The sequence below is a fragment of the Poromitra crassiceps genome (genome assembly GCF_964638095.1).
Source record: "Poromitra crassiceps genome assembly, chromosome: 8".
In the NCBI taxonomy this organism is placed as follows: domain Eukaryota; kingdom Metazoa; phylum Chordata; class Actinopteri; order Beryciformes; family Melamphaidae; genus Poromitra; species Poromitra crassiceps.
Genome location: NC_139629.1, coordinates 39280160 through 39296462, shown reverse-complemented (window position 1 = coordinate 39296462; position 16303 = coordinate 39280160). Strand labels below are relative to the sequence as shown.

Below are 16303 nucleotides of genomic sequence, written 5' to 3'. Positions count from 1 at the left end.
TTAAAAATGATACATACTTGTCTTGAGGCATCCGCCAAGCTCAGCAATTTGTTATCCTTATTTTAAAACATACTTTATCAGATCGATATAACTCAACATAGCCTAAGGTCTTGCACGAATATGTCTACTGGTAAATTAGGCATATATAATCTACCAAGCAACACTTGATACAAATATAGGTAACCATTTCACAGCAGTACAGCCTACCATGGTGGAAAATTAACCATTCTTTAAGTTTGAATGATATCAAAATATATGTTGCATGGTGTAGCCTTTGTTTATGTCGAATTGTTACAGATAACCATATTTCAATAAATATAAATCATTCGTTGATTTGAAGCAGTCGGTTGGTTCTCCATCTTCATTCTTCCTGGTCATTTGGTCGAAGCTGGTTCACTCGACATCAAATATCTTTATATCACATCTTATTAACAAGCTGCCTGCTCTGACCAGACAACTATAATGGGCTCGTTCTATGAGATTTGGGGTACATTCGGGTACATGATTTACTTTAGCACATAGCCTACACAACAAGGTTCTTTGTTGGCAATGTTTATTGACAAAAACACACTGGCAGATACATACCAAATGGCTCAAAGTAAATCTATCAAAAGTCTCAAATCTGTCAGCATTTAGCTTATGTTATTGCAATATCTTAGGTTGAACAACTGATGATCAGCAATATTCTCACAGTAATATGCACATGGGAATCAAAACGTAGCATTCATTTTCACAAATAATTTGACAATGTGCCTCTGTTCTGTTGTGCTGTTCCTGCTCCACCATGGTACTCCGACGGCCATCCCTTGAAGAAACAAACGACACCGTGTTATATTAATTACTATAACATAACGCCACCACATTTCAGTTAAAGTAGGCTATAACGGTGCTCACACGTTAGCACACGATGCTAATCGAGCTAGCGTTAGCTTACAAACATGAGCATCACTCAAACAGTCCAACGAGTCCAACATAGCAGAGCACCAAGTGCGCGACCAAATCCACCTCAGTTATCAATTTTAGAGTTTGCCCAGAGATAAGTATAATAGCAGTTTACCTTGTGGAGGCTTAGCAGCAGCTAGCAGGCTGGAGACTCACACCAGCTACTCAGGCACAATGCACCAGGATCACACCACACCATGGTCTCTTGGCCAGGCCCCGGACAAGACGGTGGTCGGCTGGCTGGACTCCTACTCGCCCATACCTTCGGACTAAAAGTTATTATATTTGTTGTCCTGGACCATTTCACCACTGCAACCAGCCAGCCAGCGAGCAAGCTAGCAAACAGAAGCGAACAACAAGATGGCAGTCGTTCAAGCCTGTGAGACAAATTCGGAAACTCCCCCGGCAGCCGCTAGGGGCAGCCGCCCCCTCCTCCTCCTTCTTCTTCTACTAGTTTTTAACAGCCCTCTCTCCCCGTACTTCCGTGTAAAGTTAATCCATTCAACCAATCAACGATGAGCAGGAAGCGGGAGATTCAAGCCTCATTTTCTGCTATCAAAACCCAATGGGTGACGTCACGCTGACTTTATCCAGATATATATGTACTATCAATGGTGTAGACCTACATATCTATGTAGGCTACACGTGAATACAGACATGTCTGTACACAGTGCGTGTAGACATAACACAAACCACAATACAGTACAATACAATAATGGTGCACAACAAAGTGACAGTGCGTTGCAGTGTGTGTGAGTCAACTGTTCAGCAGCCTGACTGCCTGAGGGAAAAAGCGGTTACTGAGAAGGGTGGTGTGTGATTTGATGCTCCGGTAGCGTTTTTTGGAAGGGAGGAGTGAGGACCACAATCACACTATTATATTCTTTATGCTTTACTCCACTAAGCCAGTGAGTCTTATTAAAGCAACTCTGTTTTCCTTCAGAATCCATGTTTCCCCTCTTGTTCATAAACCTTCCCAACTTGTTCCTCGATTTCCAGAGACGCCGGCCTTGGCAGACCTCCAGCTGACGACAGTTGGTGACTCAGTCCAGGTTGATTGGAAGGGTGCCTTGGCCGGTCTGAGGGGCTACTGGCTCACCTGGGAGGGACAGGGGGGCCAACATGGCTCCTGGGAGGGACAGGGGGGCCAAGATGGCTCTCTCTCCAGCCAGCGCTCCTCCCTCTACTTGCCCCCTGACTCGCTGTCAACTCGCCTCACACACCTGCCCCCTTCCACCAGAGTGTGTGTGTCGCCCGTCTACCAGACAGCGCGGGGAGACGGACTGTGCTGCACGGCATAGTTCCACTCAGGTCGGTGGTGACAGGACATGTGGTCACGTCACTTCAGACTGTGACATTTCTGTGTTGTAGACGAGTGGATTTCATGCAAAAGTAGTCAAACGTGGTTTTCTGCCACCGGGGGCAACTCTTTGAATTCTGATCCAATTTACAAGTAGAAACACATTTGACACTGCCATAACATAAACCTTGCCTCCAAATCTCTGCAAGACAGCCTACAGTTCCTCAGTGCTGTAAGCCTTTGTTCACACCATAGGCAGAACTGATGCTTGACTCACGCTCACAACCGTTCATACCAGACACTCTCCTTTCCTCCGGAGCTGCTCCACCGGCCCCCTCCATTCACTTCATGCATGGCAGCTTCAAGCTTCACGCGTCACGCTTGGAAAATAGGACTGAATCCTGAACGATCGCTTTGAGCAAGACGTGTGACGTGTGACGTGCTTCAGCGTGACACGTGTGGGTGAACGGCCTCGCCTGTTAACAAGGACGCCTAAATGAAACTTGTGGGTTCAGCGTAGGTTGAGCGTTGCTTCGGCGTATGGTGTGAACGGCCACTAAGGCTGATGATCCGGCAGACAGCCTACGGTTTATCTTTATTATTTATGGGGTGTTGTCTTTTTTGGGACGCCCACTTTGACATCATCGGTTTCACGGAAGTTGGCCTTGAGTTTGGAGATGGTACCAGGGCAACAATAGAGTCAATACCAACAGGAGAATACACCGTTTGACATTGGCAGGGAAATATGGCAAATTTCACTTGGGACCGACCCACATAATCAGCTGTGCTGCTCATCCCACAAACGCATGATCCATGCAAATGGGGCCTCGTTGTAAAGAGAAATGAACAGGCTTTCCAATGAGATAAGATACAATGGTGTGGATAGAGCAACGATAGAGATAAGATCAACCAAACACACATTTCCAAACTTTTTTTGAGGGGTTGTAGGATATTGCCATGCCTGTGTGTGACATCATGTAATAAATGTGATTTACTCAACAGCTGTTTTCTCCCCCTGTCCTCTAGATGCATTAGTATCATAGCACCACTGAACTGAAGGTGCACCTTACCAAACATGGGATGAAGAAGAGAAGAATGCAGACGTTCATCCAAAATTCTTTTTCATGCTCCCCTCTATGGATCTCATCCAGAGGAGATGTGTGCTTTGGCTTACGGAGCACTCATGTGGAAGCCATAGACACTTATGAGTGGTCTGGGACAAAATGGCCAAATGCCGATTGCTACTACAACCTGCAACATGGAGACTGAGAGGATGATTAGCTTTTCCCATTGACATTGTCTCATATGTTTGACACATAATCAAGTTGTCAATGTTTTAGTTTGTTTAAGAAACAGGCTTCAGATCAAGCAAGCGAGTTCTTAGGTCTGCTTTGCAGAAGCAAAGTAGAGCATGCTGGGAATGTTGCTTTGCACCAATGTGGTTCTCATGCCTGATTCAGCATTTTGTTTTCAAACCCACTAACAAGCAAAAAAAACATCTGATCTACATTTATAACCAATAATATAACTTTGAATACTTGTGGCTTCTCTTTTGTGACACATGCTTGGTGCCATACTTGTGTATGCAGGCAGGATGGCGTGCTACTGTGCTACTTACTGTACAATGGGGCAAATGAACACACAGACCCTAATAACAGGCTCTTCAAGTCAGGATTGCTTTGAACTTTTGACAAATTACAAACAGACCAAACGCACTCCTCCAAACTACAGGAGAGATGTTAGATTTGATGCAGATGTTTGTAACTGAAGTTGTCTTGCAATGTTCTCTAGATATAGATCCATAATTCATACTGTATATACTAATTAATGGACAAGTTAAAGGATTAACATGTTACATTTTTTACAGACGTGCTGTTTTCATCACAACACTGAGTCTGTTTTTAAACAGGTCTTTGCTGCCCCCCTGTGGAAACTGTCCTCCCAAGCACATAGCTGATCTCTGTTGATATTCTCCCAGAGCAAATGTATTTTAAGATTGTAAACCACTATTGAAATTTACCATGAATTTACAATAAAGACCATTATAACAAATTGGTTGTACTGCAGTTTGCCTAATTAGTAAGACCTTAAGACCTAACATCACTGAGTCAGACTCTTATGCTCCATTTTGCTATTTTATGCACGATCTTGTTACACAAATTCAAGTTAAAGCTGCAATCCAGCCAGGAGCATATCAATGTTCCCAGGGTTCAATAGCAGTGTTTCCTCTATATGCATTGAGCAGCGGCGCACCATGGGTGGATTCTGCTGGGGGGCTGCCTTTTCACTGTTGCTTTTGACCTATAATCTTTTTTCTCTCTCATGTATTTTAATATTTTTCTCTCCTTAATTATTAAAGTTGTTTGTCCCATTTGTAGAGTGTCTTTGAGCAGTCAACAGCAAGAGTGAAACAGTGAAGCGCTATATAATAGCCTAAATGTACATTGGCAGAGAGTAGAGAGTGGTACAGAATCTATGGAGTCACCAAAGTAGCCTGGGTAAACCCAGCCCCCACGTGACCTGCTCTCAGTCACTAGGTCACTAGTGACTGAGAACCAGAGGTCTGAGAGCAGGTCACGTGGGGGCTGGGTTTACCCAGGCTATCACCAAAGGTCGCAAGCGACTTGGCTTGCGACTTGAACATAAAAATGTACATTACATTAACATAAATGTAGTGTACATCATTACATTACTAAACATACAATGAGTAATAATGTTCTGTAATTCTACTCATATTCTAATATTTCCATTCTTATACTTATTGAACAATAATTAGTCTGATTAATAATACTAATAATAATAAAACTAAAATACTGATTTTATTATTGATATTATCATTTTTATTAGTAGTACTAGACTCGCCCAGCTGATTTCTCATGGACCCCTCGCATGGGATCCCATGCACATCTCTTAGAAGCACATAAGCACCTCACACGGCTGGTAGCACCACATTGTAATATAATATGTCCCTTTTCTTTTTTCTAGTTTATATTATATAGTGCTTCACTGTCTGTTCACCGTTTCACTGTTGCTTTTGACCGTGCTCTCAGGCCTGGCATGTCATGCATTTTGGACCTCCGCTGGCATCACTCTCTGACTAGATTGCTCTGCCTGAAGCTCGTGGACCACCAACGTTGAGCACAGAAACAGTAAAACTGTCAAAATACAGAGAAATGTAACATTAAATCTCACAAGGGCACACTGTCTATTGCTGGCGGACATTTCATTTATTGGCCTTTATCGGTTGAAAAATCAATGTACGGTAACATCGGTCCGTTAAATAATTTCTATTAGTGTCAGGTTAATGTTGTGGGGCTAATGTTATTTGTGAGACAAACTTGTTATCTAAAGAACATTGCATATTGAGAATGCGTTGGCACTTACAACGGCGTTATTGAAAACAGAAGCCGTTTAAAAGATTGCGTCTCGTCATCACTTTGAGCCAGGTGTACTCTTCATCAACCAACCGAATCAATTTATGGATTCATTCATAGGCTGTAGAAACAAGTGCTAGTTTGAAGTGCTAGCTGCGCTTACTGGCGAAGTGATTAGGCCTATATTTACACGTACGCACCTGCAAAGTCTGAATTTTTATGAGAAAGGATTAACAATTGTTAATACACCCCAATTTAGTGGGGTGTAACGGGAAAGTAGTATAACGAGAAGTGTAACGAATGGATGGAAAGAAGCAGGGATGGAGGGATAGAGGAGGACAAAGGCTTCATTCTTTACCGGTGGTGAGGAGTTTCAGGGCTTTCTGGAGGTTCTGGATGGCGGTGGCGACGTCCTCGTACTGCAGGGCGCTGCCCGCGTACTTGCAGTACTTCTGAGCACGCGTGAAGTCCTCCGGAGTCAGCTGCGCATCGCCCTCCAGGTTGGCGTTGACAGTGGGCAGTGATCTGGGTGTAGGCACTGCTTTAGCTGCTCCTCTTGCGGGCGGAGGCAGCTCGGCTGGAGTGTGCGCCCCCGGTGGGATGTGGATGCTGTTGTAGTTGACGGTGGGGGCCGAGCCTGTCACGGCGGGGAACCCCCAGGTCCCCAGGGCCGGACCCGGACCCAAGTCCTGGCCCTGGTCTTGTGGGAACTGGGGAGGTGGTCTGCCCCTAAAGGAACTGGCACCCATCAGCGAGAAACCTTCAGCTTCATCCTCCTCAACTTCTCTCCCCTCCATGGCCATGGGCCCGGGCTGAGGTGTCTCCCCATTCTTCAGACAGTTGTGGATGTAGATGGCCTTCCAGCGGGCATACTTCCTATGTTGGATGTTCTCCTCTGACATCTCCCCGAACACAGACAGGACATCCAGCAGCAGACTGGCGGTGTAGAAAGACTTGATCATGTTCTTGTGGAAGCGTCCCGCTCGGTCCTCGTTGTCGGCGTAGAGGAAGATCTTTAAGGCATAGTTTTCCATGTGGGCGTTACCAACCACCTCCTGACTGACCGACTCGTTGTCACTCAGCTCCTTCTTCATCGACTCCAGGTGTTCCATGAGCTTGTTCAGGAACTTCCGGCACTGCGGTGTTTTACTGTCCAACTTCATGCCCGCCTGCATAGCGTACAAACGACAATAGTAAGCCACCACAGGGTGCTGTTTCTCATGCTCCTGTGCAGTCCGCAGGTGCTGTTGGATGGATTTGAGCTGAGCCGGCAGGGTCATGTTCATCAAAAAGCCTTGAGAACACGAATCAAATTTGAGGTGGGATGTCAGTGATGTCACAATGTCTATGACCTCAATTGTGATGTCATCAGTGATCACGTCACAATGCCATTACCCAAGCTCTCCATCGGTGATTTATGACCTCATCAGTGATGTCATCAGATTCCTACACCTAAATATACACACAGCATTACACATTTGGCCCATGGAGCGCAAAAATCGACCTACAAGGCTTAACTCATTGAGTGCCAGCCACTTTTGGAGAACGGACGCTCCCAGTGCCAGAGTTTCAGAGCGTTTTCAGTGATTTCTCGAGGCCCACAGAATATTGTGTGATACTACTATGTAAACACCGAACATGCACAAAGAACGATGAGACTCTCTTCTATCATCTGCAAAAAAAAGTTTATTGATACCATTTTCCGTTCTTTAGTTATGAGCCGGAGAAGATAGGTTGTTTTGAGCAAAAAGACACGTTTCAAATTAGAAGCTGAGATATTCCGCCTTTTGTGAAATGAAGCATTTCAAGCACATTCACTGAGTCTGAAGCTAATATTTTCTGATGTAGTGACGTGGTGTAGTTGTGTGGTGCCCCGCGTGCCCCACCCCCCTCTCCCCCCCTCAGCTGCAAACTCCTCCCCACACTAACACACAGCCTCACGCACCCAGTCTATTTTCGGAGCGCTCCGTTTTTGTGCGCCGGCTCCCAGCGCGACACGGAAAAGCCAAACCGGACTGCTGAGAATGGTTTGGCCCTTCGGCGTCGGGTGCTGCCTTTCTGGCGGCTAATCGTGTGGAGAAACTATGCAGACAGACAGACAGAGGCAGAGGGGCTCAGTTGTGGGCGCGGATTGACTGCTGTTCGCAGCCAACGTCAGCTGCAGCCAGAGCCATCTATATGGCTCTGGCTGCAGCATGAGCGGTTTCTCTTTCATCACAGGGCTTTTTCCTGCTGTTTTCCTGACCTTTCTGTAATCTGGAGAGCACTGTCGCCACCTAATGGGTCTGTAAAATAGGTTATACACCTTCAATAGCTCCCATATTTTTATAGGAGATGTAATATGCTTTGATCCACGTCCCACCGTCAAAAAACGCAATTGACGACAATCGTCGTCATTGGCACTCTACGTCACTAATCGAATTGACGACGATTGTCGTCATTGGCACTCAATGAGTTAACTTGGACAGCAGTGGCAATAATATAGGACTTTTTTCCAAAGAAAAGAGAAAACATATTTTGATTTATATTTTATTAAAAATATATTAGATATAAAAATCTTACTCTTGCTTCTCAAAAGTAGAGGAGCAACCTCCTCTGCCTCTGGACGAGCTTCCACTGCTCTGTATAATAATATCGAGCTTCCACTGCTCTGTATAATAATATCGTGAGATATATAAGCAGAGATAGGAGTGTGGGAAGATGGTTCATTCTGTATAATGTAGTGAGATATAAACAAAGATAGGAGTGTGAGAAGATGGTTCACTCTGTATAATGTAGTGAGATATAAACAAAGATAGGAGTGTGAGAAGATGGTTCACTCTGTATAATGTAGTGAGATATAAACAAAGATAGGAGTGTGGGAAGATGGTTCACTCTGTATAATGTAGTGAGATATAAACAAAGATAGAAGTGTGGGAAGATGGTTCACTCTCTATAATGTAGTGAGATATAAACAAAGATAGGAGTGTGAGAAGATGATTTACTCTGTATAATGTAGTGAGATATAAACAAAGATAGAAGTGTGGGAAGATGGTTCAGTCTGTATAATGTGGTGAGATATAAACAAAGATAGGGGAGAGGGAAGATGATTTACTCTGTATAATGTAGTGAGATATAAACAGAGACAGGAATGTGGGGAAGACGGTTCACTCTGTATAATGTAGTGAGATAGGAGTGAGGGAAGAGGCGTCACTCTGGTCACTTCTTGAAGAACTTCTTGTTGAGGAGGAAGATGAGCAGGTTGACATTGATCTTCGCTTTGTCGAACATCTTCATCACGGCCACACCTTCATACTGCAGCTGGAGCAGGTCCTAACACACACACACACACACACACACACACACACACACACACACACACACACACACACACACACACACACACACACACACACACACACACACACAAAGTTATTTGGATTTGTATGTGTTGTTTACAACTCTCCTTACAGTCTTTAAAGTTTGTCTAATTATTTTCTTTGCACAAGATAATTGTACTATGAAACTTTCACATCATTACATTACATTACATTACATTACGTCATTTGGCAGACGCTTTTATCCAAAGTGACTTACAATAACACATTTTTGTCAGCAATAGAGCAATCAACTATGCAACACAGTCTATGACAACTACAACTTCTGTAAGGAATAGTGGTACAAGTTTAGTTTAGGTTAGTTTAGATTTCTTCTTTTTGAGGGAAAGAAGTTAGTTCAAGAAGGGCCCAGATGGAGCCTCACATCACACAGGTCAATACAGGTGTGCTGACCTTTGACCCTTATTTACATATGAAGTGACTCACACAGAAAGTGACAGGATGACTTGGTGCTCAGCTGTTATTCTGGCTCCTCCTCCTGTATAACTGTACCTGGTATTTGAGGGGGAACTCCTCCATGTCGACGCCCAGGAAGCGAGTTTTCACCTGGAAACTGCCTCTCTCCACTCCGGGAACGATGTCAAACACCACGTTCTTAAACCTGCAACATTTCAGTTCAGTTCACTATTGCATTATATTATTGTTTATTTCTTTATTACCGTATTGGTCAGAATATAAGACCTTTTGGTAACACTTTATTTGAAGGGGTGTGCATAAGACTGACATGACACGGTCATAACCAGGAGGCTTTATGACTGTTGTCATTAAGTGTCATTCTGTAAATTACGTCATTGTTAATGCAAAGTTGTTTAAGATGTCTTTGTTATGACAACTTGACATTAACCAAGACAACATAACCTGTCAATGTCTTCGTTATGACAACTTGACATTGGATCAAATTAGCACTGTAGGTCAAGGAAAACACTCACGACAGTTATAAACTAATTTGACAATGTAATTACTTCATGACATCTTAATGAAAAGTTCAAATTGTACCCCTGTAGTTGAGGTCAAAGAAAATAAATGACGCTGTTATAAACTCATTTGAGAGTAATTACACTTAATGACATAAGGGCCTGTGTCCACCTAGCGTCTTTTTTCAGTTTTTTCCAATGGGGGGAGAGCGTATGCGAGCGCACACGGACGTGTAGAGAAAGTGCGCAGCGCCCAGCGTATATTTTCGGCATTTTTGTGCGCCCGGCTCCCAGCGCTCCCAGCGCTTCCAGCTGAAAATATTTTAACTTTTCAGAAAGACGCTGGTGTAGGCTGCTCCTTTTCTGGTAACTAATCATACGGAAAAACTATCGCAACAGAGACAGAACGGCTCAATTGTGGGAGCAGATCGGCTAGACACTTAATATTTCTGGTGAGTGTTGTGCTTACTGCTTTTAAGAGCGTAGCCTACCTGTGTTGTTAGCTTGCTAGCTGTCAGCTATCAAGCTGAACTAACGTTAGTTTCAGACTGCTTCCTTGTATATTGTGTGCTGGGATCAGCGTTCCCCAGCGCACTCCCAGCGTTTAACGTCGGAAAAAGACGCTAGGTGGACACAGGCCCTGAATGACGATAACGTCATATATCAATAATAAAATACATAAATAAAAAAGTAAAGAGTAAATGCTTCCAAATAATCGTCATATGTCATAACGAAGACATTGACCGGTTATGTTGTCTTGGTTAATGTCAAGTTGTCATAACGAAGCCATCTCAAACAATGTCAACTTTGCATTAACAATGGCATCATTTACCGAATGACACTTAATGACAACCGTCATAAACATTCATAAAGCCTCCATGTTCATGTCATGACAGGTGTCATGTCATGTTTATGGCAGTGTTATGTCAGTCTAAAGTCAAGTCTCAAGTGACTGTGTGTGCGACTTAAGTGCGACTCGAGTCCAAGTCCCCATCTCTGGTGTGTGCGTGTTGTTGCCACTATGTGTGTGTGTGCTCACTGTGTGACGGGCAGGTCTTCTATCTCCAGCAACACTCCCTTCTCCTGCAGCCGGGCGGCGCTGTAGGTCAGAGTAGGCGGCTTCTTCTTCCCTCTGCTCTCTGTTGTCTTCTTATTGGTCACCTTACTGTAGGACACGGGCACATGGGAGAAGTTAGCCTTGAAGGCTTTCTGTCAAAAAGCCATGACGCATAACAGAGGAATTGCCATACAACTCTTCAACCATGTTTCATTACATTTTTATTTCTAAGTCCCAGGTAACCAAGCATAAATGTGTGTTTTGAGTTTGTCCCACCACAGAACCCTGTGTTATTAACCACCAAGCCAAATTTTAAGTAGATTTGAAGTCACCAAGTATATAAAATGATGCTTGGAAATCATTGAACTGAGAACTAACTAAGCAGCTATTCTCTGTTCTGCTCTGCTCTCAGACTGTGTGGGCATATTTAATTTATTTATTATCAAAATAGTTGACAACTAATCGTTTAATCGTTGTAGTTCTCACAGGACCCCTGTGTGTGTGTGTGTGTGTGTGGTGTACCTGTTAGCGGTGAGGTTATCCAGACAGGAAGTGATGTAATGTCTGTAGTAGTCGATCTGCTGGCTGTGGAAGCTGCTCTTGGTGTGGAGGCTGTTGAGTGTCTGACGCAGCTTCACAAGCTCCACCCCTCGCCGCTGACGGTGCAGACGCTGGTAACGGATGTCCTGGTTGGGGGGGGGGGGGGGGGGGGGGGGGGGGTCACCGAACCAGTTAACTCAGGCTGCATCTAATCTAACAAACCTCTCTCACAGTCACTACGAAGGAAAAGCCTTTCTGTAGCCACGACCAAAGATATCACCACGTTTCTTTCACGTTGGTCATCTTTCTTCTCATCGACAGCCCAGAATCACACAGCATGGAGGGGAGGGGCTTAACATGTTTTCATTCTAAACAGGACAATTATGTCTGTCCACACACGTGTTTCAGCTGCGGTCCAGAAATAACCGCGGTCCATACGAACACGCCTGAAAACACAGATCACATGACCATACACTGGGCATGCTCGTGTCAGTGTGAACAGGAAGCAGACTGTCTCATGTTGGGTCTTGTTCTCGTTTATCTTTACGGAGGTTTCTGGAGTATTTTTACGGACACGTAATGAATTGTTAATGTGTTGTAATTCTTAAAGCAGCTACGAGGAACTTTTAACTGGTTATGAAACAGACTAAATGTAATATTGACTCCTCACATCTTACCTACATCAGAAAATGAGACCATCAGCGAGGAGATCGGCGGTTTCGATATTTTGTTCTCTCTAAATGCCTGTGTGCTGGTGGGGCGCACGTCTGTCCTGTGTAACGTCCGAGTGAAACGGGTTGGAATTTTTGTTTCCCGGCAGGCGAATAAACCAATAACATTCACCTTATGCAGTAAATAAAACAGCGGGGGGGGGAATCCCTGCATAGCCTGCCACAGCTCAGACAGCCCGGTGGAGACAGTGGGAGGAGCCTCGTGTTCAGGAAATGCGGTCTTTTTTTTTTTTTGCTTTTTTTTTAGTGGGGGGTTCCTATCTGGAGGAAACCCCAGGGGAGCACGGGCAGAACATGCAAACTCCACACAGAAAGGCAATTTGACGAGCCCACCTGGGCAGTAGGCACTGAGGACATGGGGATGGGGACACACCCTCAGCGCCCAGGCGGGAATCGAACCCAGGACCTTCTTGCCGTGAGGCTACAGCGCTACCACTACGCCACCGTGCCTAGCCTGCCTGTCTGCTCTTCATTAACGGGATTCTGGGCCAAAATATTTGACTCTTGGCACTCTAAGGCCTACAAAATAACCCTACAGCCAGAGGGAGAACTCGCCGTCTTCGGCTGCTCAGAGTCCTCTCTGAACTTCCCTACAGCTGCGCAACATTCTCTGACACTGGGTACTACTGTCGCCAAAAGACTCATTCTGAAGGAATGGAAGTCCTCCTCTTCACCTTCTTTTCAGGTGTGGCTGTTGGACATGATTTCTGTTATATACAGATGGAGAGACTCAGGTCCCTGGGAACCAACTCGCTTGGAAGGTTCTCAAATATCTGGGACCCGTTTTTGGCCTACTTTGACGAGGTTAAGAATGACAGGTGACTGAGGTTAGGGGTGACGGATGGCTCGATCAAAACATTGGGCACATGTGTGTGAGTGTGATCTGTGAGGTCACCTGGAGAGTTCACACAGAAAGGAGGGGGCTGCGAGCTCAGCTGAGCTGAACTCTGCTGTTCGCAGCTGCTTGTTTCCAGAGATTTGAAAGTGACGGTGACTTTAATTGAAACAAAAAGTAGTCGGCTGGAAATGTTTGAATAAATGGCTAATTAGCCGGCAGCTTATGGAAAACCCTGTTTGGGTTCAATCAAGTTGATTGAAGTTATAAACAGGATCATCTGCAGGATCTGCATGTGTGTGTGTGTGTGTGTGTGTGTACCTTGGCGATCATCTGCAGGATCTGGTCGTGTGTGTGTGGGGCGGTGAGGACCTTCAGGCCCTCCAGACGACGAAGACTCCTCACGATCTTCCTCTTCTTCTCCTGCAGGCTCAGGTTGCCGTCGGCGACCAGCGACTCGTTCCTCCTCATCTTGTCGGGCGTGCGAGCGTCCTGCCGCGCGCGCCGCTGCATCAGCCAATCATGCTGCACTTCCTGTTTCAACAGGACAGTGTGGAACAGCTGAGTATCTGTGTTTGTATGTGATACCACTTTTAGACCGGCAGCTTATCATTTACATTTACATTGGCTGCTCGTGCCCCCATTCCTAACCAGAGAGATTTGTTTGGGCCCGTCCCGGTTGTTAGCAACCCAAGTGCTGCCATTCACACTGACATCAACCCCCGAGTCGAGCAAACACAAAAGTAGCCCGGGTATAACCCTTGGACCTCAGTCTGAACAGATATGAGTGAGTGAGTGAGTGAGTGAGTGAGTGTGTGTGTGTGTGTGTGTACCTGGGTGTGCGAGGCAGACTCGCTCAGCACTTCACTCAGAGTGTCACCTGGCTGAGTCCGGATCACATCAATGATCAGCTGTTTGGTGCTGCAAAACACACACACACACACACACACACACACACACAAACACACACAACATTGTATTCTATTTAAAGAGCAACTAAACCCCACCTCAATTTGTGGTGAAGCCTGCCACCTAATGGTGCACTTTGTTCCACTCAGTAAAAACATCAAACCCTGCGGGAATGTACAGTAGGTGGCACTGTTGGCCCCACTCACCAAATGTCTGGGAGCCGAGACTAGACATTATTATAAAAGTGTTTGTTGAAATTTTAACACACAAGTTGATGTGTAAATAATATGCAATATGTGTTTGTATTGTTTATATTTCACCCTGATTATAACAATATGTGGAATGAGGCTAATAAGTAAAGCTTAACAGGTGAGGCTAACAAGCTATCAGGCGAAGCTAACTGGTGAAGATAAAATGCGAAGCTAACAGGTGAAACTAACAAACTAGCAGGTGATGCTAACAGGCCAGCATGTGAAGCTAACAAGCTAGCAGGTGAAGCTAACAGGTGAGGCAGCTACCTGAGGAGCAGCCCTCTGGCATCCGGCTCGTCAGAGTCTTGGAAAATGTCGAACTTGCTGGTGAGAGTCAACGAGACTACTGTCTTACTGCAGTCTGATCCAGGATCTGCTGCTGAATCTCCTAAAGAACAAAGCACAGAGAACCATCACGTCACAGAGAGTCATGTAGCAGCAGTCTCAGTACCAAGCAGCTGCGTTCAAATTCTCTTTTCTAATTAGGAAGGTTCCTGAGTGAAATGACCCGGAAGTACCTAAGTGGAAGCCATGATAAGAGCTGTTTGAATTCGTACGTAGCCCAGCCTAGTGTAAGTGCAGTGAGATTCTCTTAGCATGTCTTTTCATAAGTCCTTATGAATTCTCCTTTACATTTTCCTTGACCTCATGACGTTTTCCAGCACGGTCAAGGAAAAGCAGTTAGGACATATTTTCTTGCCTATTTGAATCCAGCCGCAGTCCCAGTACGTACCCGTTAGGTCGTGCAGACTCTGGACCGGGCCCAGTTCGTGCAGCAGGACTCTCAGCAGGTCGGACGGATCGGGACACAACACCTCCTGATGCTCCAACAGCAGCTGAGACAGACAGAAACAACAACCGTCTCATCCACAACACCTACGACAGTAAACATCTGTCCATCCAAACTTCTGTGAATAAAGTCATGATATTTAGCTCCATGACCATGACATGTGGCGGAGCGTAGATGGGTTAGACGCCTAGTACTTTTAAAGGGCCTTCATTTTCCCGAAATCGTTTGATCAACTTTTAATACTTTACAAAGCCCTGCACAACCAAGCCCCCACCTATCTTTCTGACCTCCTGCAGGAGTACACCCTCCCCCCGCTCCTCCTCTGCTGGTCTCCTGTCAATTCCCACCTCGTGCCTCAGTACCATGGGTGCTAGGGCTTTCAGCTGCTCTGCTCCCAGGCTCTGGAACTCCAGTCCCTACCCCCACACATTCACTACTACCCCCACACATTCAGACAGTCTGACACCATAACCACATTAAAATCCCACCTCAAAACCTACCTGTTCAAACTGACCTCCTCTCATACCATCTTACTATGTTTTATCCATGCTGGAGTTTGCTGTTTTTGCAGAACAGTTTTTATATGCATTGTAAGGCGACAACGGGTGTCTTGAAAGGCACCTCCAAATAAAAATGTATTATTATTATTATTGTCAGTCTGAAGTAAAGCTGTCTGTCTGTCTGTCAGTCAGTCTGTAGTGAAGCTGAACCGTAGTAGGAATGGGTCATGATTCTCTAATTTTCTGATAGTCATCAAAAATCTAATAGTTTATGAGAGTATCATCTTGTCTTAAGTATATTTTTTCCCTTGTTTTTGCCTCTATCTGGACTAATCGGACTAGGTAGTTGGCTTAGCTAGCTAGCTCTATGCTAACGTCCGCCTACATAGCTTGCTCATAGTAAATAGCTATGGCTTGGTTAGCCCCGGACTGGACCGGTTCGGGGATAATCAAGCCATAGCTATTTAATGATGTTCAAAGAATCCTTTGAAAAATGGTCGAATAGTTCCCAGTGAAGATCGAATAGTACTTTTGCTTGAAATGCCTGGACTGTAGATCCATAGGGGACAGAAGGGTTGTGCAGACCTGGTGCGTGTTGAGCAGCTCACTGACGGAGATGTAGATGACGGGTTTGTTGACGATGATCAGCTCGGAGTATTCGTCCATGTCGAAGCGCTCCTGAGGCTCAGGGACATCGCAGACCGCCCGCAGGTATCGTCTAAAGACCGGGACCAGACCCGGAAGCAGGACAGGATTACAAACAAAACCAGGTCAGCGTCAGCC

General features: G+C 45.2%; 2 protein-coding genes and 1 pseudogene across 3 annotated transcripts in view; 1 reads left to right on the top strand and 2 right to left on the bottom strand.

Moving 5' to 3' along the window:
• LOC310781700 (von Willebrand factor A domain-containing protein 1-like) overlaps positions 1-4317 on the top strand; it is an 18127-nt gene extending 13810 nt beyond the window's left edge. The window contains exons 5-6 of the mRNA XM_083642302.1: positions 1942-2253; positions 3269-4317. Coding sequence (XP_083498428.1) covers positions 1942-2243 — 302 coding nt within the window. The 3' untranslated portion in view covers positions 2244-2253; positions 3269-4317. The remainder of the gene's footprint in view (positions 1-1941; positions 2254-3268) is intronic.
• A 1646-nt stretch (positions 4318-5963) lies between these two features.
• LOC310781705 (vacuolar protein sorting-associated protein VTA1 homolog pseudogene) lies at positions 5964-6902 on the bottom strand (annotated as a pseudogene). The gene has a single exon. The product of its transcript is annotated as a vacuolar protein sorting-associated protein VTA1 homolog pseudogene (transcript).
• Positions 6903-8316: 1414 nt separating this feature from the next.
• LOC310780703 (ras GTPase-activating-like protein IQGAP3) overlaps positions 8317-16303 on the bottom strand; it is a 33226-nt gene continuing 25239 nt past the window's right edge. The window contains exons 31-39 of the mRNA XM_083641214.1: positions 16106-16238; positions 14964-15066; positions 14498-14618; positions 13904-13991; positions 13392-13604; positions 11487-11650; positions 10947-11072; positions 9486-9594; positions 8317-8928 (exon numbers count right to left, since the gene is read on the bottom strand). Of these exons, the coding sequence (XP_083497340.1) occupies positions 8815-8928; positions 9486-9594; positions 10947-11072; positions 11487-11650; positions 13392-13604; positions 13904-13991; positions 14498-14618; positions 14964-15066; positions 16106-16238 (1171 nt within the window). The 3' untranslated portion in view covers positions 8317-8814. The remainder of the gene's footprint in view (positions 8929-9485; positions 9595-10946; positions 11073-11486; positions 11651-13391; positions 13605-13903; positions 13992-14497; positions 14619-14963; positions 15067-16105; positions 16239-16303) is intronic.